Source organism: Lemur catta, chromosome 4, assembly GCF_020740605.2.
Source record: "Lemur catta isolate mLemCat1 chromosome 4, mLemCat1.pri, whole genome shotgun sequence".
Classification (NCBI taxonomy): domain Eukaryota; kingdom Metazoa; phylum Chordata; class Mammalia; order Primates; family Lemuridae; genus Lemur; species Lemur catta.
In genome coordinates, this window is record NC_059131.1 from 27,793,616 (window position 1) to 27,820,352 (window position 26,737).

General features: G+C 35.3%; 2 protein-coding genes across 4 annotated transcripts in view; both read left to right on the forward strand.

Moving 5' to 3' along the window:
- The window catches only part of LOC123636810 (regulator of microtubule dynamics protein 2), a 63,430-nt gene that overhangs the window by 1,000 nt on the left and 35,693 nt on the right, over window positions 1-26,737 (forward strand). The window contains exons 1-2 of one of the 3 annotated variants that reach the window (XM_045549421.1): window positions 1,267-1,400; window positions 5,605-6,072. In XM_045549421.1, the coding sequence (XP_045405377.1) occupies window positions 1,393-1,400; window positions 5,605-6,072 (476 nt within the window). In that variant the 5' untranslated portion in view covers window positions 1,267-1,392. Of the gene's footprint in view, window positions 1-1,266; window positions 1,401-5,604; window positions 6,073-17,970; window positions 18,056-26,737 lie in introns of those variants that run through there. The other 2 variants (XM_045549422.1, XM_045549423.1) reach the window with 2 other exon arrangements.
- Window positions 18,646-19,772, forward strand: LOC123636811 (the record flags this gene model as incomplete). Its single annotated transcript, XM_045549424.1, has 1 exon — window positions 18,646-19,772. A coding segment is annotated over one exon (1,032 nt), but the record flags the coding sequence as incomplete, so codon positions are not given.

A 26,737-nucleotide genomic window follows, 5' to 3' on the forward strand; every position in this document is an offset into this window, starting at 1 on the left:
GGGAAACTTAAACCTCAGGCCTGTCTGTAACTCATAATGTTCCTTTATCCTTCTTGCAAGTTTTTTCATACATTCCCTGAGTTTATCAGTTTTGTAATTTATATTTTCTCTCTAGGGTCTGCTCGTGAATTAATATATATGCTTGATATAAGCTGAAAGCATTATTATAATTAATTTAAAGCATACTTTCCATATCTAAAAATTAATTTTAATTAAAACTGGAACATGAAAATGGAATAATGTTTTCTTCAGACACTTCAGAAAACATCTAATTTTCGTGCTCTAGTTTTCCTTAGAGTCAACATTTTGATAATTTATTTTCAATAGAATTTTTGAGTTTCATCGCTGTAAATAATTTTTGATTATGTAATAGACATTAATTTTAGGTGGCACAATTTATATCAAAGTAATGTCTATCTCCATTGTTATTATTAGCACCTTACAAATTGAAACTTGTAAGAGGAATAATACTTTTTGATTATTAAAATATTAGAGTTCTAAAATATGGTCAGCAAAATTTTTAATTACTGTATTTTTATACTACAGTGTAAATATATACTACTAATATGATAATTTAAAAGATAAAAACTATATACATGATTTTATGTGACCTTTGAAATTATACTACAGGCAAGTAAGTATTCTGATTTATTACTTTTGCATATCACTATAATCAATGTCATTTTTCAAATTATTGGCATAGAGGCACATTCATTTTATACTGATGTAAAACTCAAACATAGCTTGAGCTATTGTCTCTAATTGTAGTTATTTAAAACAAATACCAGCTCCATTGATTCTAGGTTTTTTTTCCCCAGTTAATTTTCTTGGTTCTGAAATCATATTTCAACTCTGAACATCTCTGCTCAGTCAGCATTCTCCTTCATGTCCTTGTTAACGCTTTCTGAATCTTCCACATGCAGCGGGTGCATCCAGGAATTAGGCACAGGGTGTCAAGGGTGGCAGTTCTCACTTCCTAGTTGGTTGACCTCTGGGTAAATGATTTGACAGCTTTGTGCCTCAGTGTACTTATCTGCAAAATAATAATAGGATCGCCTCAAAGGTAATTTGGAGTTGGTGCAATTCATAAAGAAAGGTCAAGCAAAGTATGACTCTCTCCTGTTTCAACCTGGTCCTGTTTTAGGAATAAGGTCTTCCTAGGTAGATTTTCACTTCCATTCATTTATTTATTAAGTGAAAAAAAATTCAAACTAGGCTATGTTTCTTACTGCAGAGTGCAAGGAAAGCCTAGCAGGAATGGGCCAAAGAAATCAATAAAAATAGGAAGATTTCCTCTAAAAGACCTCTCAATCAGTATATGGACATCCTGCATTAATCTTTTTATTGACAAAAACCAAGAGGATCAAGCTTGGTGTGTGATAATTAGCTGTAATGCAAATGTAAGTCATGGGCATATAGTTACTTTTTAAAATATCTATTGTCTTTTTACAATAAGCTTTCAATATAATTTAGTTTTGGAATATAATTTGCTTATGGAAATAAAATGAAGCAACTAATAATAATTACATAAACTTCAGCTGAAGTTACAAATTGATTAGAATCTGCTGGTGGCATATCTCCTGGATAGAATGGAAGTGGGCAGATGGTTAGACTTACAGTTCCCAGTTACATCAGTGAGGTGAAAATACTCTTTAAAAAAAAGTAATCTTAGGCAAAATACCCTGAGGTCAGGCAGGCTAGATTAAGCACCAAGGCTTTCTCCGGAATCCTTGGTTTAGGAGAAGAGAGTCTTAATACGATATTCAGTGGCACCTGAGGTAATTTCTGGAAGATTATTTTAAAATCAGTCCTTCTCATTAACACTGAGGCCTGTAATGAAGTGTAGGGCATCCAAATAGGATAATTCTTGTGTTCCATGTATATTGTCTGGTAAAATAGGAATCTGAAGAGAGACATTCTTCTTTTAAGCAGGCTTCTCAGAAATGGAGTCTTGCTGCTTATTCTTTCAGATCCTCTTCCATGGGGCATTTGAAACATCACATTTAGTTGGCCATTTAGAGTGTAAGAAACAATAATGCTTTGCTGGAATGTGTGGAATCATAGGATATAAGCCATACAAAGCAAATTTTGGGTATATAACCTAATTCATAATTTCACCTTACCAATATTTCTGCCCTGGTTCTCAGTCCCACCTGTTTAAATTACTTCCTGTTTCACTTAGAACAGTGAAACAGAGAACTTTCATAACCTTCCACCACCACATCTACCCACCTACCTGAATCTCTGCTCACATATCTGCCTTTTCTTCTGTTACAGTGAATGAATGGTTTGTATTCCCATCACTGGCCAACTCCTGTACTTGTGCACTAGAACGCATCCCCTTTGCCTTCTTAAATTTATTGCCATGCAGTTTTCTAATATTTCTTCTACTTCATCAATTTTTTTCATTAGATTTTTTTCTGTTGACAAACAAAAATACGGTTATTTCTTGATCTTTTGGTACCATATCCCCATATAGTTATGGCATCATTTCTCTCCTCCCTATTTGTTTTCTGTTTTCTCATTTCTTCTTTTTTCCCCTTTTCCTGCCTTCTTTTAGACTGAGTATCTTTGGTATTCCATCTGTATCTCCACTGTTGGCTTATTGTCTATACCTTTCTTTCTCTTTGTTTTTTAGTGGTTATACTAGGGTTTACAACTATGTATCTTTTTAACTTAATTTATAACACTTCATTATAATCTAAGACACTTGTAACAGTATCCTTCCATTTGTCCCTCCCATTCTTTGGGCTATTGTCATACTTTTTACTTCTACATATATTATAAACCCTACGTTATATTATTATCATATTTGCTTTAATAAGCAAATATAAGGAAATTTTAAAATGAGAAGAATGACCCACGTATTTGCCACTACTGGTGTTCTTCATCCTTTGTGTAGATCCAAGTTTCTATCTGTTATCATTTTCCTTGTGCCTGAAGAACTTCTATTGGCATGTCTTATGTCTGTTGGTCATGAGTTCTCTCAGCTTTTCTTTTTCTAAATGTCTTTATCTTACCTTCATTTGTGAAGGGTATTTCACTGGGTATAGAATTTTAAGTTGACAGTTTCAGCATTTTAATGATGTAACTCCATTGTTTTCTTGCTTGAATAGTTTCTGAGGCTACATCTGCTATAATCTTGTCTTTTTTTCTCTGTGTACAATGTGTCCCTTTTTTTTTCTGCCTCCTTTTACGATATTCTCTTTATCACTAGTTTTCATCAGTCTGGTTTCACCAGTTGTGCCTTGGTTTGTTTTTCTTATTCTACCTGGATCATGTTGACCTTATATCTGTGGATTTGTAGGTTTTGTCCAATTTGGGAATTTTTTTGGTCACCTTTTTCCCCTTTCACTTTATGTAATTTTTAGATTGCATGATATTGCTCCATAGGCTCTGCTTGTTTTGTTTTGATTTTTTCTCTGTGTATTTCTTTTAGGATGGTTTTTATTTCTGCATCTTCAGGTTCACTGATTTTTGTTATAGTTCCACAATGGTTTTTCTGCTATTAATTCCATTTAGCAAAATTTTTTCAGATATTTTATTTTTAATCTCTAGAAGTTATATTTGATTCTGCTTCATGCCTTCTTTTTTCTCTTCATCATGTTTGTGTTTCCTTTAACATATTTGTATGTTTATATTATATAGTGAACATATTTGTAATAATTTTTTAATATCCTTGTCTGCTAATTATATCATCTCTGTCATTTTCCTGCTTCTTTACATGTATAGTAATTTTTCATTGGATATTCAACATTTTGATTTTATGTTGTTGATTCCTGGATTTTGTTCTATTCCTTTAAAGAGTACTGAACTTTCGTCTTCATAGCAGTTAAATTACTTATGAATCAGTTTAATCCTTTGGAGGCTTGTTTTTAATCTATTTTAAGGCAAGCCTGAATAGCCTTAACTGTTGGGTTACTTTAGCCCCATTATCAAGGCATTACCCTTCTGGGATCTCTGCTGAAAGCCTCATGTATTCCATAAGCTTTCTCCACTCTGGCTGGTGGGAACTTGATGCTTCCCAGTTCTGTGTAATCTTTAGAAATAGTTCAGCTTAAAGCTTCCTGGTAATTATTCTTTCCTTGGAAATTGTTCTTTGCCTATCCTGATAGGGTTTCACCCCATGCATGTGCAGACTGGTGTTCAATGCATTATTTCAAGAGCTCTTTCTTTGCATACTTCCTCATCTTCAGTACACAAATTCTAGGTGCTTCAGTTTCTCTGAACTCTGATCTCTGGCTGTTCAACTCAGTTAAACTACCAGGCTGTTTGGTTTTGTCCTCCCTGTGCCACAGTCTATAAATTGCCTCCATTTGGAAACCTAGCAACATCATAGGACTTACCTCATTCCTTTCTTTTTTCTCAGGGATCATAGGTGGCAGTGCTCTAATAATCTGCTCCCTGAGAAAGTGTCAGGAAAAACAAATTGAAAAAATTACAAATTTAATTTTTTGTAATGGACAGTTCACCACTACTTGTAACATTTCTCCCAAGTTGCCAGCAAAGTTTAGTATAGGTGTTTATCTGTTTACAAAATAGGGGAAATTTAAGGGAAACGATTTTGGGAACTTCAAAGAATATAAAATAGTCTCAATATATTTTACTCAAATTGTAAAAGTGTATCATAGTACTAATATACTTATTGCCATTTTATAATCTCAAAGGGAAGGGAACTTTATATTAAAATGTTTTCCTTTAATGGTCTTCTGACTTTAAGAGCAGGGATAGTCAATAAAACTAGTGAAGATGAGATTCACTAAAGAAAGATAATGGTACATGTAGTCTAAGTAGCTGAGTTTATATGGAATGAGGTGGATCATAGCTTGGGCCTTGTATGCAAAAAGGCCAAAGGTGAGAAAGAGCAAAGAAATGACTTTTTTATTATTAAAAAAAATTGAAAATTTGAAAGAACATAAGAAGATTAAGACCTCAGATACAAGTAGAAATATAAGAAGCAGAGGGATTCTGGGCCAGAAGGAAAAAGGGGATGAAGCCTCCACATATGTTATCATTTCTGCTCTCAATGTTGGATAAAACAAAGATGGGATGGTTGCAAACTTGCCAAATCTCATGTATTTTGTATGCCAAAGCCTGAGTTTTTAAAAATGTTGTTAATCACTCTGAATTTAAGTACTGATGTGAACTAGTCGCTAAGGAAGAACTTCTTGGCCTCCTTTAAAGATTAGGTAAGACCCAGAAATCAGCACATTAATTTTATGCAAATAAAAGGTCAGAGAAAGTTAAGAATAACTTAAATTCGTAAATAGTTGACTCAGAAATTTAAAATGATGATTTTACTTCTACTTATCAAACCTTTCAAATTATACATTAAAGGGTAAATTACAGATTGGTCATGCAGAATATAAATTCTGAATTAAAGTTGATACTTTACACTAGATGTCATAATATCCTTAAAATAAATATTTCCACTGGGCTACATATGTTATAGAAGTAATCATTCATACTATATTTTAGCTTATGATTTATCAGTTATTTTTGGATGATATAGACTTGGCTTTTATTGATTAAAAAAGCACCTATGTTTTTATGTTGGGCAAAGACAAAAACAACATTCATTTCCTTTTGTGTTTTTAATTTTAGAAACAAAAACCAAGAAATGCCCCATTGCGCAAACAAAGAACTGGTACTTGGCATCATGGTAGGAACTGCTGGAATCAGCTTGCTGCTTTTGTGGTACCAGAAGATCCGTAAACCAAGGATACCGATGAATTTACCTAAATTTCTTTCTCTGGGTAAAACATTTGATACGATAACTTTGCAAGATGAAATGTATAATGACCAAGGAGCAGCAGTGATCTTTCAAGAAAGGCAACTTCAGATACTGGAAAAGTTAAACGAATTACTGATGAACATGGAAGAACTCAAAGAGGAAATCAGATTTCTTAAAGAAACTATCCCAAAGCTAGAGGAATATATACAAGGTGAACTTGGAGGGAAGACAACTGTTCATAAGATAAGTCCTCAGCACAGAGCTAGAAAAAGAAGGCTCCCTACAGTTCAAAGTTCAGCAACAAGTAATAGTTCAGAGGAAGCAGAAAGTGAAGGAGGGTAAGTTTCCTTCAGAAATTTCCTATGTTGAATCAATTATTTGTTTCATTATTTCTATTATTTAGGTATTTTCATTATGTATTTCCAGTCATATATTCTACTAATATGAAATGTTAAGAAGTGATATTTTGACTTATATTATCATCTAAGTATTAATATAGCATCATGCAAGTATTAAGGAAGACAGTAGTTGTTTGCCAAAATGTGTCACCTGTTTTTTATTAATATGTGGTCACCACATGACCCCTTATGTAAGAACTCTCTAGACCAGTGCTGTCCAGTTAGAACTTTCTGTGATGATGGAAATGGCTCAAATCTGTGCACCCCAATATGGTAGCCACTAGCCACATGAAATATGCCTGGTGTAACTGAGGACTGAATTTTTAATTTTATTTCATTGTCATTGTAATCTATTAAATTTAAATTTAAGTAACCAGTTGGGGCTAGTGGCTCTTGACTTTTAGTGCAGGCCTGAAAAAATTTGAGAATGTATAAATGATGGAGGCTCATCCTTGCATGGAATAATCCCTTGAGTTCTAACACCAAGAATATAAATAATATTCTTTTAGAGGAAAAACAAATAATTTGTCAATAAATTGTTCCTGACTAGTGTTGTTGAGGAGCAAAATAGGCAGTAATAAAAGGAGCATTAGTGAATATGATATAGCCTGAAATTCTTGGGGGCAGGAACGCTATGTTTTCATCATACTCTTAATATCCTATTTTTATGCCTAGCACAGAGTAGATGCCAGTAAAGATCTCTTGATTACATGAGTGATCTACTAAATTACCACAGACTTGGGAGAAGGGATCTGGAGGGAGCAAACAAAGCATAGGGATAAAGGGTGATTTTACAGATGAAAAAAATATAAATAGTTGATCAGGTCTTTGAGATCAATTCTGGGACTGGAATCATTTAGCATCTTTATATATTAACTGGAGAAATGACTCTGTGAAAAATTTTCAGAAAGGGAAGGGCCACAAATGATTGAGCTAGATAACAAAAAGGTCTAAAAAATTTGTCTTCCTGAACAATGACAACAAAAAGTTGTAGACCGGTTTTAAAATAGTTAAGGGAAATGTTCAGAAGGAATCTAAAATCATTCTAAGTCATTTAAAACTGTAAGTCAGGAAAGAAACCTGGTAGTTATGGGTATAGACACTTAGTATTCTGATAATCACAAAAGCTCAACGTAACATTGAGCATCATTGAGAGTTGTTGAAGACAAAACAAATGCCACAGATTCACAGATTCCACTGTTTCCTCATCATGAGGCCTGTGTGCAGCTTTGGCAATCACATTTTAGAAAGGAGATAACAGAATTAGGGACTAATTAGAGAAGATCCACTAGACTGAGAGGAAAGATGGCAGCTCTGGTAACAGAGCATAGACAGGAAGCATGAGTGGCTCTCAGTCCAAAACAGACCCTGGTTAAGTTGGGCATAGGCTTATTCGAGAAATTCGAAAATTCTAGAGAGAAAAGCAAACTTTGATAAGTTTAGCATTAGTTTAGGACAAATAAAAAGAAGATAATTATGGGACTTAATTAACTTTAAGTAATGGTATACTCACACATTTTTATGTGGGTTCAAGAAGGATTTGTGAAATTTATGAATGACAGTCACATACAGCGAGTTAAGAAAAACTAGACTTGTTAAAACCTCAAGATTGATGTCCGGTAAGACATTCCCTCCCCTTGCTTGACCCTGTGTGTCTTTGTTAGCAATAAAATACTATAGTAGATGTAATACAGTCCTAATGACTTGGACTAGATTACAGCAAACAATACTTAATAGAGTAGAGGAAGAGAAACTTTTTTCTATTTAGCTCTCCTTTAGAAAAATAAAACAAGCAATAAACTTACACTTAATTTTGATTTTTGGGGGGGAAAGGTGTAAGATACAGAACAATTTAACATATCTTTCTAAATATGTAGAAACTAACTTTCTAAATAAAATATTTTTTAAAAACAAGGTAAAAGTATATTTATGTAAAATATATAGTGTATTTATGTAAATTTTAGATTGCCTGGCCTTTTATAATCTCCCATGGGACTGGAATCCCCACCCATGGTGAGGTACAATCATAACCCCTTTGCCACATTTCAGGTAGGATATACCCTTCGCACACAGTGTCCTGGATAGCACAATTAAAACATTAAGTGACAATTTACATATTCCATGTGTAAAATTTCTCTTTTGTAAGACGTACTTGGAGATTTTCACTTCTTTTAGTAAAATAGATACCAGTCACAATTTTCTGGCACAATTAATTTTACGTAAGAAAGGAAGAAATCTAATTATATCCTTAGGTGTTGAGAAGAACTTGAGTGTAAGACTCACAAAATTTGGGTAGATCAGTCAGTGGAACACATTTTCTGTAACCATTACTAGAATCTCTTGCATTCATCTCTTAGTACACAAGTATCGTTATGAAATTACGGGTTTATGCCTTTTTTGAACTGAGCTAATTTTGTCTATTGCGTGTGATGACTGATTCTTAAATTCTCATGACATGGCCCTCAGACTGTCTGTTAAGGTTAGTCCTTTATCCTTTTTAGCGCTAGCGTTAACATGTTGGAAAGCATCTATGCTGTTTGGTAGTAATGTGTTTCAACTAATTTTAATTTAGTCCATGTTCCAAGACATGGAATCAGCTACTGCCTGGGCAGCATCAGTTCCTTTCAGTGAGATTAGTATTAGACACCAAAATCTGGGTACATGCAGGAGTACTGTTTTCAGGCAGGATGATATCAGAGGCTGTTCTGGTCCCTTTGGGGACATGGTGAAAAATGTATTTTTAAATATTCTTAAGGTTTACATTGATGTTTTCATTTTAAATTTAAGCCCTTATTGCTGAAATTTTTTTTCTGAAAACTTTCATTTCTTTAAGCTCCTACCTCTCTTTTCTCTGTTGTATTTGACCTATATTGCTCTATGAAACTATGGGTTTAACAACTGTTATTTAAATTTTAATGTTATGTGAAGCTTCAAAAACCTTCCTTTAAAAAATTAAATCTTATTCCAGTTTAAAGTAATAAATTGATTGTTCTTCCATTTCATTATGGGCTTTGGGAAGAATAAATGTGTTTCAAAATTAGACTCAGGGTTGTTTGGTGACCATATGGGCCTTATTTTTTTGATCTAGGTATTTTCATTTTAGTGTGAGCTTCATATAATATCTTCAGATTGTATTGACAGAAACAGTACTGATTATTTGAAAAGAGAAAGAAACTCTACAAATCTACCCTCAGGATAATACCAGCATAATACAAGGCATAGTATCTAGTGCCTTATAGAGACCAAAGAAAGTGAGACCACAGACAGATACAGGTTTTTGAGGTTTTATTTGAAACTCCTTTAACTTCCCCTTTCATGAGCCAAAATATAGACTTGGCTTTTTGTTCATTTGCATTTTTACTCTTACCATTATTTACTCCTGTCAGGTCAGTTTTAGTGTTGAACTTCAGTTTTCCAAGGCATTGAGATAGAGATTCAGATATTCAATATGTGGTGATTCTATATTCCTTAATGTTGTAGTAATCTAAATTTGCAAAAAAAAAATTGTTTTCTCTTTCAGATCTCTTTTTTAAATGAAACATTACACATGTAATTAAAGTCTTCTTTCTACACCTTTCTCTCAGAGGTAACCATTATCTTGAAGTTGGTGTGCATTCTTCCTTTGAAAGTTTTTATGTTTTTCCTACATGTGCATTTTTATATAAACAAGGCATAGATGGTCTTTTATTCTTAAAAGTTAAATAAATGTCATTATATGCTTCATAACATTTTGTAACTTGGTTTTGCATTAAATGTTTTTTTGAGGTTTTTCCATATTGATCTATAAAGACTTATTTCATTCTTTTTAATTGCTATGCCACATTCCATTGAGTGAATATATCTTAATTTATTTCCCTATTGATGGATGTTTAGGTGACCATTTTTTTGTTCGTATAAACAGTACTTTATTGAACATGATTCTTCACAATTCCTTAGGTACATGTGGAAGTATTTCTTGAAAGTATATATTTTAAATGATGAGTTACAGGCTAAACATATTGTTATACGTATTACCAAATCATTCTTCAAAGTGTACCAAATCACAATCCTATCAGCAGTATATGAGAATTCTTCTCATACAAATTCTTATATTGCCAGATTTTTAAATTTTAGCCACCAACCTGATGGAGATTGAATGGTAACTAATCATTTTTCAATGTCCAAAGAACACTAGCAAGATTATCCATCTTTTTATCATTAATCTGCCGTTTAGGTCTTTTCTTCTATGTATTTCTGAAAGAAAGAAAGAGAGAGAGAGAGAGACAGAGAGAGAGAGAAAGAAGGAAGGAAGGAAGGAGCTTGTGCAAGAGAGAGAGAGAGAGAGAGAGGGAGGGAGGGAGAGAGGGGGGGAGGGAGGGAGGGAGGGAGGAAGGGAGGAAAAGAAAGAAAGGAGGGAGGAGAGGAGGGGAGAGGAGGGAAGGGAAGGGAAAAAGGTAACAGTAACAGTTGAATTCTCCCTCATTCACTCAATGTGAGTGTCTACTGTATGCCAAGTCTGGGCTTTGGAAATCCAGCAAGGAACAAAACAAAGTCTCATAAGTCAAAGAAATTTTTTAAAAATATAGCAAGATGTTGAAGAGGGATGCTGTCAGTCTCAGTTTTAACCCAAGCTCCAAAGGCCAAGAGCAAAGCAATAAGTGCCAAGTACCTTCGCATCCTACAGCCAGGGGCTAGACCTTCCTGGGCAAGACTTGCTAAGAGATTGAAGCCACTGCCAGCATGAGCAGCCACCCATATGCCGCCTATGAAAGGAAGCTGCTAAAGACTGAGAGAAGCATTTCTCTGGGGAAGTTGTTCACATGCTAGGCATCCCACTGGTATGTATATGAAACTGGGTGCTGGGGGAACCGGACGCCATTGCTCAAACAGAATATGTAGCATGGGAAGAGAGAAGAAGGTGGAATACAGAGCCTTCTGGAACCAATACTGAAGGAGGGAGCAGAGGTGGATGAGCTTGCAGAAGAAGACAGATGACTGGTCAAAGAAGTAGGAAAGGAAACAAGACAACGGTGTCACAGAAACCAGGAGGACAAGGTTTCCAGAACAGTGGTAAAAACTGGTTTTAGAATCATTCTGACGCAAGCATGAATCCTGGCTTAACCTTTAACTAGCTGTGTAACTTCACTTCTCCAAACCTGGATTTATCTCTTAAGATGTGATTAATAATGCATGTCTTATATTTTTTTAAATCTTAGATTATATAGGAGGGTGCCTTACACTGTATCTAATATATAGCAAATTCTAAAAAAAAATTTGAGTTGTTTTATTATTATAGTAAGGAAATAATTAAATGTACCAAATGCACTAGAACAGGGGTCAGCAAACTTTTTCTATAAGAATATTAGGCCTTGAGGACCCTAGAGACTCCATCCCAGCTATTCAACTCTGCCATTGTAGTGTGAGAGCAGCCATAAGGAGTATGGGTATGGCTGTGTTTGAATAAAACTTTATTTACAAAAACAGGTGGCACGTGGATTAGGCCCCCAGGATATAGTTTGACAACTCCTGAACTAGAAACTATGTTTAATAGTAGCCTTTAAGTTATAATGTTTTTGGTCAAGGAAAATAGACACTGACCTTTGTTTCCTGGATTTGGGACTTAGGAGGTCCTTTATTGATAAACTTTGCAGGATCAGTTGCACGGGAATTGATGAGTACAGAAACCTGATCTAGGTTTGCAAAAATGAATGTGAGGTAACAATGTGGACACCAGAAGGGTAGACCCTTATTTCAGGGAACTTGACTTTTAATGGAAGGAGAATGTATAGTCAAGAAGGGGTATCAGGTTCAGAAAGCATATATTTTATGTTTTACTTTTTGGTTTTAGTTTTGTTTCCACCTGAGGGGTACTTGAGTGTATTTATAGGCTGCAGGGAGGAAGCCAGTACAGAGAGCAAAAATTAAAATACAGGAAAAAACACCTGCTTTAAAAAAAAAATCAGAAACAAAACCCATGAAATGAGGTGTGACCTGGCCTTTTTAGCAGGAGTACACCTTAGATATTGGGATAACATGTACAAGAAAGAGAATAGTATCACTTGCAGACTCTAAGGAAATTTTATTGACCTTAAGAGAGTAACTGGTAATATGGAAACTCACAATATAAAGTCTCTAGCACTGGCTACCCACAGTAAAGGAATACTATTTAATAGCTTGGAAAAAGTTAAGCTCTTCTCTACATTGCATTATCTTCCCAATCAATACCCATGTTACTGTAATATCTATAAATATAATAACTAGCAGATTATTAAGAAAGAAAGAATAAGTTTGAAAATTTATTCATTTCTAAAACAAACATTTATTGAGCACCCACTGTGCTACACTCTTATAGGTGGTACAGTCGTGACAAAGTTCCTGTACTCATAGAGCTTATATTCTGTTGGCCTTTGCCTCCAATTTGGAGACATTTGTCTTCAGAAGTCTCATCTAGTGATCTTTTTGTGCTTTTTCACAACTTGAAGCGTACAGCATCCATTCATTCTACTAGTACATCAACAAATGAATCTGAGTGCCCCTGACATCTTGGCACCAAGAGTAATACTTAGATTTCTTCACATCCTCTCCAATGCCCAGGACCAATAGATACAATGTATATAAAAATTACAGTAATTCTACATGTTGTATAAGGGAAAGGAAGAGATCCCAGTTCTGTGACTACACAGATATTACAGAAAAAATGGAAGTCAACTCCATGAATAATTTTTTCCAGAGCCTGTCCTAAATGTTTTATATTCATTATCTTGTTTAATACATGTATTAACTCTAAGGTTTTAGACATAAGGCAATGGAGTCTAGGAAAGATTAGGAAAACTCACCAGCAGGCCAGGTGCTGTGGCTCACACCTGTAATCCTCGCACTCTGGGAGACGGAGGCTGGAGGATTGCTTGAGCTCAGGAGTTGGAGACCAGCCTAAGCAAGAGTGAGACCCCATTTGTACTAAAAATAGAAAAAATTAGCCGTGCATGGTGGCACGCGCCGGTAGTCCCAGCTCCTCGGGAGGCTGAGGCAGGAGGATTGCTTGAGCCCAGGAGTTTGAGATTGCTGTGAGGTAGGCCAGACGCTGGGGCACTCTACTCAGGGCATCAGGGCAACGGAGTGAGACTCTGTCTCAAAACAAAAACAAAAACAAAAAAAACCCAGGATAACTCACTAGTAAGGGGAAGAGTCTTTAACCACTGTGCTATACTGCCTCTTTCCTTCCTCATCCCCATTTAAGAAAGAAAGGTCAGGGTGTCGGAGTGCTGTAAAAGCATTATCCTAGGAGATAAAAAGACAGGGAATAAGGCAAAAATGTCTATGAAATTCCTGAATTCAGACTTACCTCTCAAGGTGCATACCCAAGTGTAAAACTCACCTCGATTCCATTTGAATACCCTTTTAAGTCTAAGCAGGCACAGGTGTGTTCAGATATATTGTATGTCATTGATTCTAAGTAAACATTTTTTCACATTTTAACATCTCATAAATTGAGATGTATCTTACCATCAATTGATAGTATCAGAGGGCTGCGTCATAATTTAATTGGCTACCTTTTTTCTTTTCTTGCAATTGATGGTGTTTCTGATTCTGTGGAATACAGGGTAGGTACCTTTGTGAGTATAAAGGGTGGAAGTTGAAAGAGTTCCTGTCTTATAACGTTAGTTTTCTTAGTGAGGTAGACTGTGGCCCATCTGCGAGAGTGGAGGTGAGTGGATGCTGAAACGTTTGAGGAGGGGAGTGTGATGCTTTACTCTTCACTTCTCTATACCATCTCTCTCCTATCATCTATCAATTTCCAAATCTTTGGGCTTTGACTTCCTTAAGAATCTGCACTAGTGTGTTTACTGTGGCATTCCCTGTAGTTAGAACAGTGCCTGGCATGTGTTAAATGATCACCAGATATTTGCATTAATGATGAATGAATGGAGGAATGAAGAAAGTTTGGAAGAGCAGTTGTGGGGAGTGGAAGAGGGAGTTAACCAGGAACATGAACAAGGACTACCCAGGGACAGTTGCCCTGGTTGAGGTTCAAGACTGCGTACCAGCTGCACTGTTGGGTGATTCTTCTTCCGTTCTTGCCATTTCATATATGGGAGTAAGAACTCTAATGGTCGAAGTGATACAAATTTGGAGACTTGCAGGGTGAGCTTTATCGAGAGGCAAAAGGCTAAGGATGAGAAAGATAAGAAAAGAATTCATGTAATGTTGCTGGAACACATCTGTACTTGTTGACCTAGAATATATAGTTTTGTTTTTATTGTTTTAAAACTACTTCCAGTTTGTTACTGGATCAGTTCAAACCCTCAACTGTGTACTCTTTCTGTATTTTTACTAGAATGCATTTAGTAACTACTATATAATGAATTTTAATAACCTTTCTTTCAAAAGAAAATATGTGGATGAGGAAATTCTAGAAATAGAATTTCTATAACATAGAAATTTTATATTCATAAATAAGCAATATTTATATTTATACTATATTCATAAAACAATATTTTTTCTACCTTTCAAGTCACATATAGATAACCATACTATGTAAGTAACAAACTATAAACAGTGAACCTATGTGAATAGAGTTTAATGTTGTAATGAGAGAAAATATAACTGAGTTAACCTGGTGCTAATTTAAAAATGAACATTACTGTTATTGTCTATAATTAGGCACATTTGATACGCTATTTATAAAAGTAACTATAATTAATGTAATGGATTGAATAATTTACATTATTATTATTATTGAATAATTCTACCCTCACATAAGCTAAAGATTAACTGTACATTTCTCTATAACTGAGTTCAGAATAGTTCACAATCCTTGTTTTGAATAAAGTGGAAACACTTGAATTTGTCAATTCAAATTAACTTACTCGATACTAGTCTAGAGCTAGTTCTTTGTGTTAAAGATTCAATTCCAATGAAGGTTCTCCCCTCTTCATGCCTCCTTCTTCTCCCCACATATAATATAGATTCCCTGAAGAGACTTGTCATCTCGGCACCAGGAAGGGGGACATTTAGACTTTCAGTCCTGGTATTATTCAGTCCTTTCTGGACTCCAGCTCAATTAGGCAGCTGCAGTGAGGTACTTCAAAAGCACTTCTGCCTTGATTCTGGGGGTTGTTAATGACACATACGTTCTGGAACAGAGCTCCTCAAACTGTGGTCTGTGGACTAGCAGCATCAGCATTCCACCTAGCCTGTGAGAGTGTTAGAAATGCACATTCTCAGGACCCACCCCAGACCTAGTGAATCAGAATGGCTAGGAGCAGTGCCCAGGAATCTGCATTTTAACAAGCTCTCCTAGGCTAGGTGCGGTGGCTCACACCTGTAATCCTAGCACTTAGGGAGGCTGAGGCGGGAGGATCTCTTGAGCCCAGGAGCTGGAGACCAGCCTGAGCAACATAGCGAGGCCCCATTTCTACAAAAATACAGAAAAATCAGCTGAGTGTAGTGGCATGCATCTGTAGTCCCAGCTACTCAGGAGGCTGAGGCGAGAGAATCACTCGAGCCCAGGAGTTTGAGGTTGCAGTGAGCTATGATGACACCACTGCACTCTAGACCTGCACTCTAGCCCAGCAACAGAGATAGAACCTGTCTCAAAAACAAACAAACAAACAAACAGCTCTCCTGATGTGCCCTAAAGTTTGAGAAGCTTTGTTGCAGAAGATTTTCTAACATCAGCTGAGCTATCGTGATGAAATTGTAGTTTTAATGAGTGGCAATTATGGTTGCAGGTAAACAAGAGGTTTATTGGGCATAGTGAGGTATGGTCTTGGTGGGAGTAGAGTGGCTATAGTAGAAAAGGAGAAGGTTTGGGTGGCCACAGCGTGCGATGAAAGCAGAAGGTACCGGGGGGCCATGGAATTGATAGACAAAGAGAGCTGACAATGGACTGAAGGAGGAGCATGTTGTAGATGCTTGCCATTTTAAGGGGTTACAACCTTCTTTTGGGCTGAGTCTAATTTTAGTTATCTTAAAAGTAAGCAAAGAGGAGTCAATTTTGAAATATGCAGACATTTAGGTAATTTCTTCATCCACAACAATATTAAACAACTTCCAGATATTACCTGTACTAGTATGAGATTTCTTTTTTGTTCAATTGTCTGGGCAGATCTGGATCTTCTTCCTCATCTCCCAAACACACAGCCAAATACCTTTTTATGGTGGATAATCATAGATTTATTTGAATGGGATGGAGGGGTTGTTATCTGACCTCTTTTATTACCTCCCTTGAGCAGCAATGATTGACAGCATTGGTATCAACTCATAAACTCAGCATTTCCTTTGGGGTAGCTCAATGGGAGATGCTTCTTTTAGAGGCCTTTGGTGGGAATGGTAAACAGCAAGCTGGCCCAATTTTGCAAAGGAAAGTTTTTTATAGAAACTTTAAAAGCATCACATATTCTGTTCTTACAATGTGCAAAGGAGGTCCTTTTGGAAAAGGTCAACCACAGATCTTAGTGTGATTTAGGAACAATAGACAACAATCTCCAAAGAGAGGGGGGAAATTAAATAGATTGCAACAGTAAGAATCAGTCCTCCCTGGATATGTTATGCTCCTACACATCTCGCGAGATGTGCCAAAAATGTAAGGACTTGACCCCTCTTTATGTGGACCATTTTTCAGGGTTGTGGCAAGAAATCTTGAGGAATTGGTTAATGTTTCCTTCCAGGACCAAGAGCAGATTTAGCAGATTTGCTTACTACTTGCTCTAGAAGTGGTCAATCACCTAAGCTCAGTGTTCCTTTCTTGTAACATAATCTAGTATGAATGCAAGAGTCTGGGTCCTGTGCACTGCCCCTGCGGGCAATGTGGGGCCAAGGAGAACCAACACAAATATTCGGTAATCATGCTGCTTGCTGTGTTGTGAGTAACATAAGTCTTCTGTCTTTGACCCAGGAATCTCATATCTTCTCCCAGCATCCATGAAACAGTAAGAGATTAATATATTAGCTTGTATGTAAAGTAAAATCAAATTGCAGATCTAATAATTGTGTAGTAAGAATTAGAGGGGTTTAGTCCTCTTAAAAGGAATTTGTTCGAGGATTTCTTGGTATAGGGTATTAGGAAGGGAGCAAAGACTAGAGGGGGTAGTAGGGTATAGTAGGATCAGGATATTGAGCAGTAAATAAAAGTGTTCAAAGGGGTGTTTCATCATAGGTGGCTATACACATATACATACACCTGTTATGGGCACAGTACTCCAAATTGGTTTGGAAAAGGAAAGGACAATGTTTCTTTTCTAGCAACTGTTAACCTCACCTTTAGGTGAATGTAAGTTGTTCTAAGGGATAATGAATAGTGGCACAGCAATATCCATAATCTGCTTATATGGCCCAGACAATCAGATGGAATACTTTACTGCCAACGTGGATGAAGAGTGTTTCATTTTGGGGGCAATGACATTTGCTGCTTATTAAGCTTTTTTTCCCCTTCTCAATGGATCTTCAGACCAAAGTCTTTAGCAGTTGCTTTTCCCTATTGCTAGAGGATGTGGAAGCTGAGGTAAAACATGTTCAAGTGAAAGAAGAGTCAGTTGGTAGGACAGGGCTGTGGAAGGTGGCTGGTGAAAGAGACAGCCCCAAGTAAAGGATTGTGCAGACATCATATATGTTATTGCTGTCATCCCACTGTTTTCTCCTTGATTTGTTGGCTGACTCATCGAACGTAAGGAACGTAGAATACACGTTCCACAGCCATGCAAATTGGAACTTTTCAGAAAGGTGAGCCACAGAACAATTTTATTCTAAACTGATGTCATTAGATTCCAGAGTCTTCTGTCATCACATTCTGTGTTATTGCCATGTTAATTCCACATGCAGCTCAAGCATTCAGTCTTCTGACCTGTTCCACCTACACAGGGCATTTTACGGCTTAAGGATGATGGCCTAGAAGGGAAGGGAGAGACTTAATTTGGACTAAGTTCAATATGGGAAAATGCTTAAGGTAAGCCTTTAAAAAAATACCTCATCATGTGTTTCACATGCTAAAAGAACATTGAAAACATTCATAAGCCAAGCTTTAGCACTTCTCTAGTTTCCCACAATAACTGGATATCTGGAATGTCTGGACACTTAGCTGAAACGTTCTCCCCAGAGAGGTTAATGGTTAATATTTTAAAATGCAGTTAGTCAATAGGCTGTAAGTTTATTCTACTTAACTCCTTTAAATATGGTAGTTTAACAGTCTCAAACACATATTGTGATTTATTATCTTTAAAACCAGAAGTTCTATCTTTTCCTTCAGCAATCCTTTAGTTCTGGTGTCCGTTCATGTATTTCCCCTGATCTTTCTTTCTACCTGTGTCCCTGGTTCTTTCAGATTCTCTTCCCAAGGTTTAGCAGAATGGGCAGGTACTGTGTAGACAGAGATAATCTTTTAGACTCATGCATTCTTTTGGGTGTGACCATCAACTTCAGCTACCCTGTTTTTCTTGTTCCCTGTTGTTTCCATATTGGTAAGGTGGCTATTATTCTCCAGGAGGCTTGGCAGTTCTCCACCCTGCTCCCTATTTTTTTTTCCTCATTTGACGCTTTTTTCACTCTAGCTGCTGCAAAGAGAACCAGAGCTTCCAACCATATGAGAATCAAGTCACTTCAGACCTTCGGCATCATGGAGCCTCTTCTGTCTCACAATCAAGTAGATATCTTGGTCTTAAAACATCTCACCCCTCTGCAACACGTAAAGCCAATTTATCCAGAGGAAGAAAATGCTTATGGATTTCATCAAGTTCATCTTTTCCTGAAAAAAGATGTTCTTTATCCTTTAAATTTCGAAAAAGCAATACTTCCATTTACCGGCAACAAAGTAGAGCAAACTTTGATTCTCAAGAAGACCTAAGCAACGCTGATGTAAAATCTTCCTCAGACCATTTTGATGTATTTAGACCCCACAGACGTTTCTCTTCCTGTAAACTAAGTATCGTTTCCTGTTACAAGACTGCCATTTGTTTTGATCCTCAATCAGATAGTCAGAACATGTTTAATATGAATGAAATTGAGCTCTTTTCTAGAAACCAAAGCAATACTGATGCTGACAAACATATAAGCCTCTCTGCTCCCAAATATACCACTAAACATTTTAAGAATTTTGAAACAAGAGCCCCTTCTCCAGCCCATGCACAGAACGCTATTGATGGAATCTCTAATCAACAAAACACAGCGCCCTTCTTTTCTCTTGCAACTGTTGTTGCCTCTCCCCATCAAGAAAATGGAATTGCCACTGATATTCAACAAAGAGGCCAAATAAATAAAGATGTGAAAGATTCCCTTTGTTGTGGTTCTCAAAGTCACAGCACAAAGTATTCTCCAGCTATGGTTCAACAGCATCCCTGTCAACATGTAGCTTCTCCTGTCCTCCATGGTGCTGCATTTTCTTCATCTCCCAAAAAGGCTGGTAGCTTTAGCCAAAATGAAGTTACCTCAGGCTGGTTTGAAGATGAAAACTTGTCTCAGAATGAAGACATATCTTCACCTGTTGAAATTCCTTTAAAAAGGTCATCTCAGACTTTACCACTCTTGCAGAAGGGCAGCTCAAATCAGACATTTTCCCACCAGTCACCTCCATAGTCTGTAGAAATCACTGCTCACTTCTCACACAACTCCCCTGTCCTCACTAAGCTTCACTGCATTTTCTGAAAAAGATTCCTATATTACCATATAAATTTAACTTTAATTGCTGTACTTTTGAAGTCAATTTTGACATTTTTGGAATATGGAAGTCAAAGATGATTTCATCTGTTTCAAGCATTTTTTTCAGATTATGGCTAGTTCCAAATTTTTGAGTGATTACTGTAATACTTCTGTGTTCTGAAAATAACATCAAGATGTATAGGTCTTCTAAATGTAATGCATTCTCTGAGAGTTTAGTGCTGCCTTTTATCTTACTCTAATCATTAGAGATAGTCTTCGTACATAATCTATAGAGTTATATTCATGAATTCACACATTTTCATTTATATCAGCCTTGCTACTATATTTCTGATGCCAGACATACACTGATGTTTTTATCAACACAAGAATCAAATTATAAGTTAAAAAATATTATAGTGGAACTATGTAGAATATTTAGAAACCAGATATTTTAATTAACTTAAATATGCATTTGTGTATGCACAAATCTGGGAATTCAGGGAACTCAGAAATCTGAGGTAAAAGTGTGTGTAACAGTTTCCAAAAATTTTATTTTTAGAAGTGACTTTTTTAAATTTTTCCCATTATATTAAACAAAGCTTATAAATGTACTTCAGAATAACTAATGAGTAGAAAATGCATATAGGCAATTAAAAACACCTAAGTTAGAATACGGTTAGACTTCATAGAGGAAAAGAATTTGCATTATTTTAAATTATTTATTATAATAAAATGCCCCCCAAATTTATACCATTGGGTTAAGATGTTATTTTTACTTCTGTGGTTTTCTCTTCCTCTTAGCATGTATCTTTTTAAAAAATTCTTTTGATTTCAAATTTTTTAGTTGTGATGAAATATACATAACATTTGCCATTTTAACCATATTTTAGTCTATAGTTCAGTGGCATTAAGTACATTCACATTGTTGTCCAACCATCGCCACCATCGATCTCCACAACTCTTTTCACCTTGCAAAACTGAAACTCTCCACCCATTAACAGTAACTCTCCATTCCTTTCTCCCCCCAGCCCTTGTCAATCATTATTCTACTTTCTGTCTATGCTTTCAACTACTCTAAGTATCTCATGTAAGTAGAATTATATAGTATTTGTCTTTTTGTTACTGGCTTATTTTACTTAGCATAATATATATGTCCTTAAGGTTCATCCATGTTGTAGCATATGTCAGAATGTCTTTCCTTTTAAAGGCTGGATAATATTCCACAGTATGTATATATCGCATTTCGCTTATTCAATTATCAATCAATGGATAATTTGGCTTGCTTCTACATTTAACTGTTGTGAATGATGCTGCTGTGAACATTGGTGTACAAATATCTCTTCAAGACACTGCTTTCAGTTCTTTTGAATATATACTCAGAAGTGGAATTGCTGGATCATATGGTAATTCTATTTTTAATTTTTTGAGGAACCACGATATTGTCTTTCCTAGTGGCTGCACCATTTTACATTCCCACCAAGAGTACACAAGGATATCAATTTCCCTACTACCTTGCCAACACTTGTTATTTTGTTTTGTTTTATTTTATTATAGTAGCCATCCTATTGGGTATAAGGTGATATCTCATTGTGGTTTTGATTTGCATATCCCTAATGATCAGTGATGTTGAGCATATTTTCACGTGATTGTCATTCATGGTGTATCTTCTTTGGAGAAATGTTTATTCAGGTCCTTTGCCCATTTTTAAATCAAGTTGTTTATTTTTTTGTTGTTTAGTTGTAAGTATTCTTTATACATTCTAGATATTAACCCCTTATCAGAGATATGATTTGCAAATATTTTCTCCCAATGTGTGAGTTGCTTGTTCACTCTGGAGATTGTGTCCTTTGGTGCACAGAAATTTTAGATTTTAATATAGTCTAATTTATCTATTTTTTTATTGCCTATGCTTTTGGTCCCATATCTAAGAAATCATTTCAAGTTTAGTGTCATTAAGCTTTGCCCTATGTTTTCTTCTAAGAGTTTTATAGTTTTAGCTTTTACATTTAGGTGTTTGATGCATTTTGAATTAATTTTTGTGTATGGTGTTAAGTAAGAGTCCAACATCATTCTTTTGCACGTTGTTATCCATTTTCCCAGCACTGTTTGTTGAAGAGACTGTCCTTTCTCCACTGAGTGTCCTTGGAACTCTTGTCAAAAACCATTTGACCATGTATGTGTGAGTTTACTTCTGGACTCATTATTCTGTTCTATTGGCCTATACATCTGTCTTTATGTCAGTACCACATTGTTTTGATTACTATGGCTTTGTAGTGAGTTTGAAGTCAGGAAGTGTGAGACCTCCAACTCTGCATTTCTTTTTCAAGATTGTTTTGGCTATTTGGAGTCACTTAGGATTCCAAATTAATTTTAGGATAGATTTTTCTATTTCTAAAAAAAAAAAATCACTGGGCTTTTGAGAAGGACTGCATTGAATCTGTAAATCACTTTGGATAGTATTGACATCTTAACAATATTAACACATTGACTGCCACACAAAAAAATCAGAAACTTTTCCTTGAAGCCACAGTGTTTTATTATGAAAATAGAATAGAAACTTCCAAGTGTAATTTAAAGGTAAACATAAATAGAAAAATGAAATTTATTGACATCTATTCATTTAATCCATGTTTTTAGAATTAAATTGTTAATATTAATTATAATAAGAACATCAACAGGATTTTATATGTGCTTCACATGGCCCCAGGGTCAAAACTAGAGTGAGTTAAATATAACTCTCATGGCAATTAATGTGTTAAACCTTCAAATCCATGAACATGGGATCTCTTTCCATCTGTGTCTTTAATTCTTTCATTAGCATTTTATAGTTTTAAATGTGTAAGCCTTTAACTTCATTAGTTAAATTTATTCCAAAATATTTTATTGTTTTTGATGCTGTTATAAATAGAATTCTTTTCATAATTTCCTTTAGGATAGCTCATTATTAATGCATAGAAATATAACTGATTTTTACATGTTGACTCCCAGCTTTGCTGAATTTGTTTATTAATGCTTACAGTTTTTCTATGTGAAATATTTAGAGATTTTTTTTCCTACATGTAAGATCATGTTGTCTGTGAATAAAAGATAATTTTGCTTCTTTTTTTCCACTTTGGGTGACTTGTTTCTTCATCCTGCCCTCACTCTGGCTAGGACTTTAGTACTATATTGAATAGAAATGGTGAAAGCAGATATCCTTGTCTTGTTCTCAATCTTAGAGGAAAAGCTTTCAGTCTTTCACCATTGAGTATGATGTTAGCTGTGGGATTCTCATGTATGGACTTTATTGTGTTGAATCAGTTTCTTTTTATTCCTAGTTTGTTGAGCATTTTAATCATAAAGGGATGCTGAGTCTTGTCAAATACTTTTTTTGTATTAATGGAGATGATCATGTGATTTTTTTCCTCTTCATTTTGTTAATGTTATGTATTAACATTGGCTGAATTTTATATGTTGAACCTCCTTGCATTTCCTGGAATAAATCCCACTTGGTTATGGTGTGTGATTCTTCTAATGAGCTGTTGAATTCTGTTTGCTGGTATTTTGTTGAGAATTTTTGCATTAATATGCATCAGGGATATTGGTCTGTAGTTTTCTTTTCTGGTAGTGTCTTTGTCTATCTTTGGTATCAGGGTAATGCTGGCCTCATAGAGTTAATTTGGAAATGTTTCTTCGTCTTCAATGTTTTGGAAGAGTTTGAAGAGGACTGATGTTAATTCTCCTTTAAGTGTTTGGTGGAATTCAACAGTGAAGCCATCAAATCCTGGGCTTTTGCTTGCTAGGAGGTTTTCATTACAGATTCAATGTTCTTACTAGTTATGGGACTATTCAGATTTTCTGTTTCTTCCTGATTCAGTTTCATATGTTTCTAGGAATTTGTCCATTTAACATATGTTATCCAGTTTGCTGGCATACAACTTTGCATAATGCTGTCTTATAATCCCTTTTATTTCTATAAAATTGGTAGTAATATCTCCTCTTTTATTTCTGTTTTTAGTTATTTGAGTCTTCTCTTTTTTTCATAGTCTAGCTAAAGATTTGTCAATTTTGTTGATCTGTCTGAAGAAAAAACTCTTAATTTCATCAATTTATCTATTGTTTTTCTGTTCTTCATTCTGTTTATTTCTGCTCTGATGTCTATTATTTCATTCCCTCTGCTAGCTTTTGATTTAGTTTGTTCTTCTTTGCCTAGTTTCTTAATGTGTAAATTTAGGTTGCTGATTTGGGACCTATCTTTTTTTTTTTTTTTTTGAGACAGAGTCTCACTCTGTTGCCTGGGCCAGAGTGCCGTGGCGTCAGCCTAGCTCACAGCAACCTCAAACTCCTGGGCTCAAGCGATCCTCCTGCCTCAGCCTCCCGAGTAGCTGGGACTACAGGCATGAGCCACCATGCCCGGCTAATTTTTTCTGTATATATATTTTTAGCTATCCATATAGTTTCTTTCTATTTTTAGTAGAGACGGGGTCTCGCTCTTACTCAGACTGGTCTCGAACTCCTGAGCTCAAACAATGCGCCCGCCTCGGCCTTCCAAGTGCTAGGATTACAGGCTTGAGCCACCGCGCCCAGCCTGGGACCTATCTTTTTTAATGTAAGAATTTACAGCTATAAACTTCCCTCTTATTACCAGTTTGCTACATCTCATAAGTTTTGGTATTCTGTGTTTTCATTTTCATTTGACACAAGATATTTTCTAATTTCCCTGTTATTTCTTTTTTGGCCCATTTATTAAGAGTATGTTGTTTAATTTTCACATGTTTGTGGATTTTCCATTTTTATTTTTGTTGATTTCTAGTTTCATTTCATCTTGATCAAAAAATACACTTTATTTGACTTCAGTCTTTTAAAATTTATTAAGATTTATTTTTTGGCCTGACATATGATCTACCGGAGAACATTTCACATGCATTTGAGAAGAATGTATGTTCCACTATTATTGGGTGGCATGGTCTGTATATGTTGTTAGGTCCTATAGGTCTGTAGGTCTATAATGATGTTCAAGTCTTCTATTTCCTTGATGATCTTTTGCCTGGTTGTTTTGTCCACTATTGAATGTGGGGCATTGAAGTCTTTTACTATTACTTTGTTATTAAAGTAATAATGTTACTATACTATTACTATTATTGATTACTTTTACTATTATTGTGTTGCTGTCTATTTCTCCCTTCAATTATGTTGATATTTGCTTTATATATTTAGGAGTTATGATGTTTAGTGCATTTAGTGTTACTATATCTTCTTGGTGAATTGGCCCTTTTATTATTATATAATGTCTTTCTTTGTTTCTCGTAACACTTTAAGTTTTTGACTTAAAGTTTATTTTGTCTTATATTAGTATAGGCACCCCTACTCTCTTTTGGCTACTATTTGCATGGACTATCTTTTCCATCCTTTTGCTTTCAACTTATGTGTGTTTTTAAAGCAAAAATTAGTCTCTATTAACAACATATAGTTGGGTCCTGATTTTTTTAATCCATTCTGTCAATATATGATTTTGATTGAGGAATTTACATTTGACATAATTACTGATAGGAAAGGACTTACTATTACCATTTTGTTAGCTGTTTTCTGTATGTCTTATAGGATTTTTGTTCCCTCATTTTCTCCCTTACTGCCTTCCTTTCTGTCTAGTTGATGTTTTTGTAATGACATGTTTTGATTTCCTTTTGTGTATGTTCCATAGATATTTTTTATAGTTACCATAAGGATTACATATAATATCTTAACGTTATAACAATCTATTTTAAACTCATACCAACTTCAACTGCATGCACAAACTCTATTCCTTTTTTTAAAAAAAAAGATTTTGTTTTGTAGAGACAGGAGCCTCACTATGTTGCCCAGACTGGTCTTGAACTCCTGGTCTCAAGTGATCCTCCCACTTTGGCTGCCTAAAGTGCTAGGATTACAGGCATGAGCCACCATGCCTGACAAAAAGTCCACTCCTTTACAGCTCCACCCCCCATTTATGTTGTCAATGTTACAGATTATACTTCTACATATTATGTAACTGTTAATATAGATTCATAATTACTTTTTATGCTTTTCTCTTTAAATCCTGTAAAAGAATAAAAAGTGGAGTCATAAACCAAAATTACAATAATTCTGGCTTTTATATTTTCCGTGTATTTACCTTTACCAGAGAATTTTATATTTTCATATGGCTTCAAATTGTTGTCAAAGTTCTTTATGTTTCAACTTGAAGGACTTTTTTTTTAGCATTTCTTGAAGGTCAGATCTATTGATAATAACCTATCTCAGCTTTTGTTTCTGTAGAAACATTTAAATGTATTTCTCATTTTTGAAGGACAATTTTGCTCATTATAGATTCTCAGTTGACAGTTTCTTTCTTTTATCACTTTAAATATATCATTCCACTGCCTTCTGCCTACAAATTTCTGCTGAGAAATCTGTGATAATCTTATTGAGGATCTCTTAAAGGTGATGAGTTGCTTTTCTTTTGCTGCTTTTGAAATTGTCTTTGCCTTTAGCTTCCAACAGTTCGAGTATGATGTGCCTTGGTATGGATCTCTTCGGGTTTATCCTATTTAGACCCTGTTAAGTTTCTTGCATTTGTATTTTTTTATCTTATCTCAAAATTGGGTTTTTGGCCATTATTTTTTCAAATAATCTCACTGCCACTTTCTCTCTCTCTTTTCCTTCAGGAAACCCTATAATATGTGTATTGGTGTGCTTTATAGTATCCCATAAGTCCCATAGGTTCTGTTCACTTTACTTCATCCTTTGTTCTTTTTACTCCTCACAGTCAATATTTTCAAATGACCTGTCTCCAAGTTTGTCTTTTTTTTTTTTCTGCCTGTTCAAATCTTCTGTTGTTCCCCTCCAGTGAATTTTTCAATTCAGTTATTGTATTTTTCAGCTCCACAATTTACATTTGGTTCTTTTTTATAATTTCTATTTCTTTGTTGCTATTCTTACTGTGTTCATATATTGTTTTCATGATTTTTAGTTTTCTTTGTATTTTCTTTTCATTCTTTCA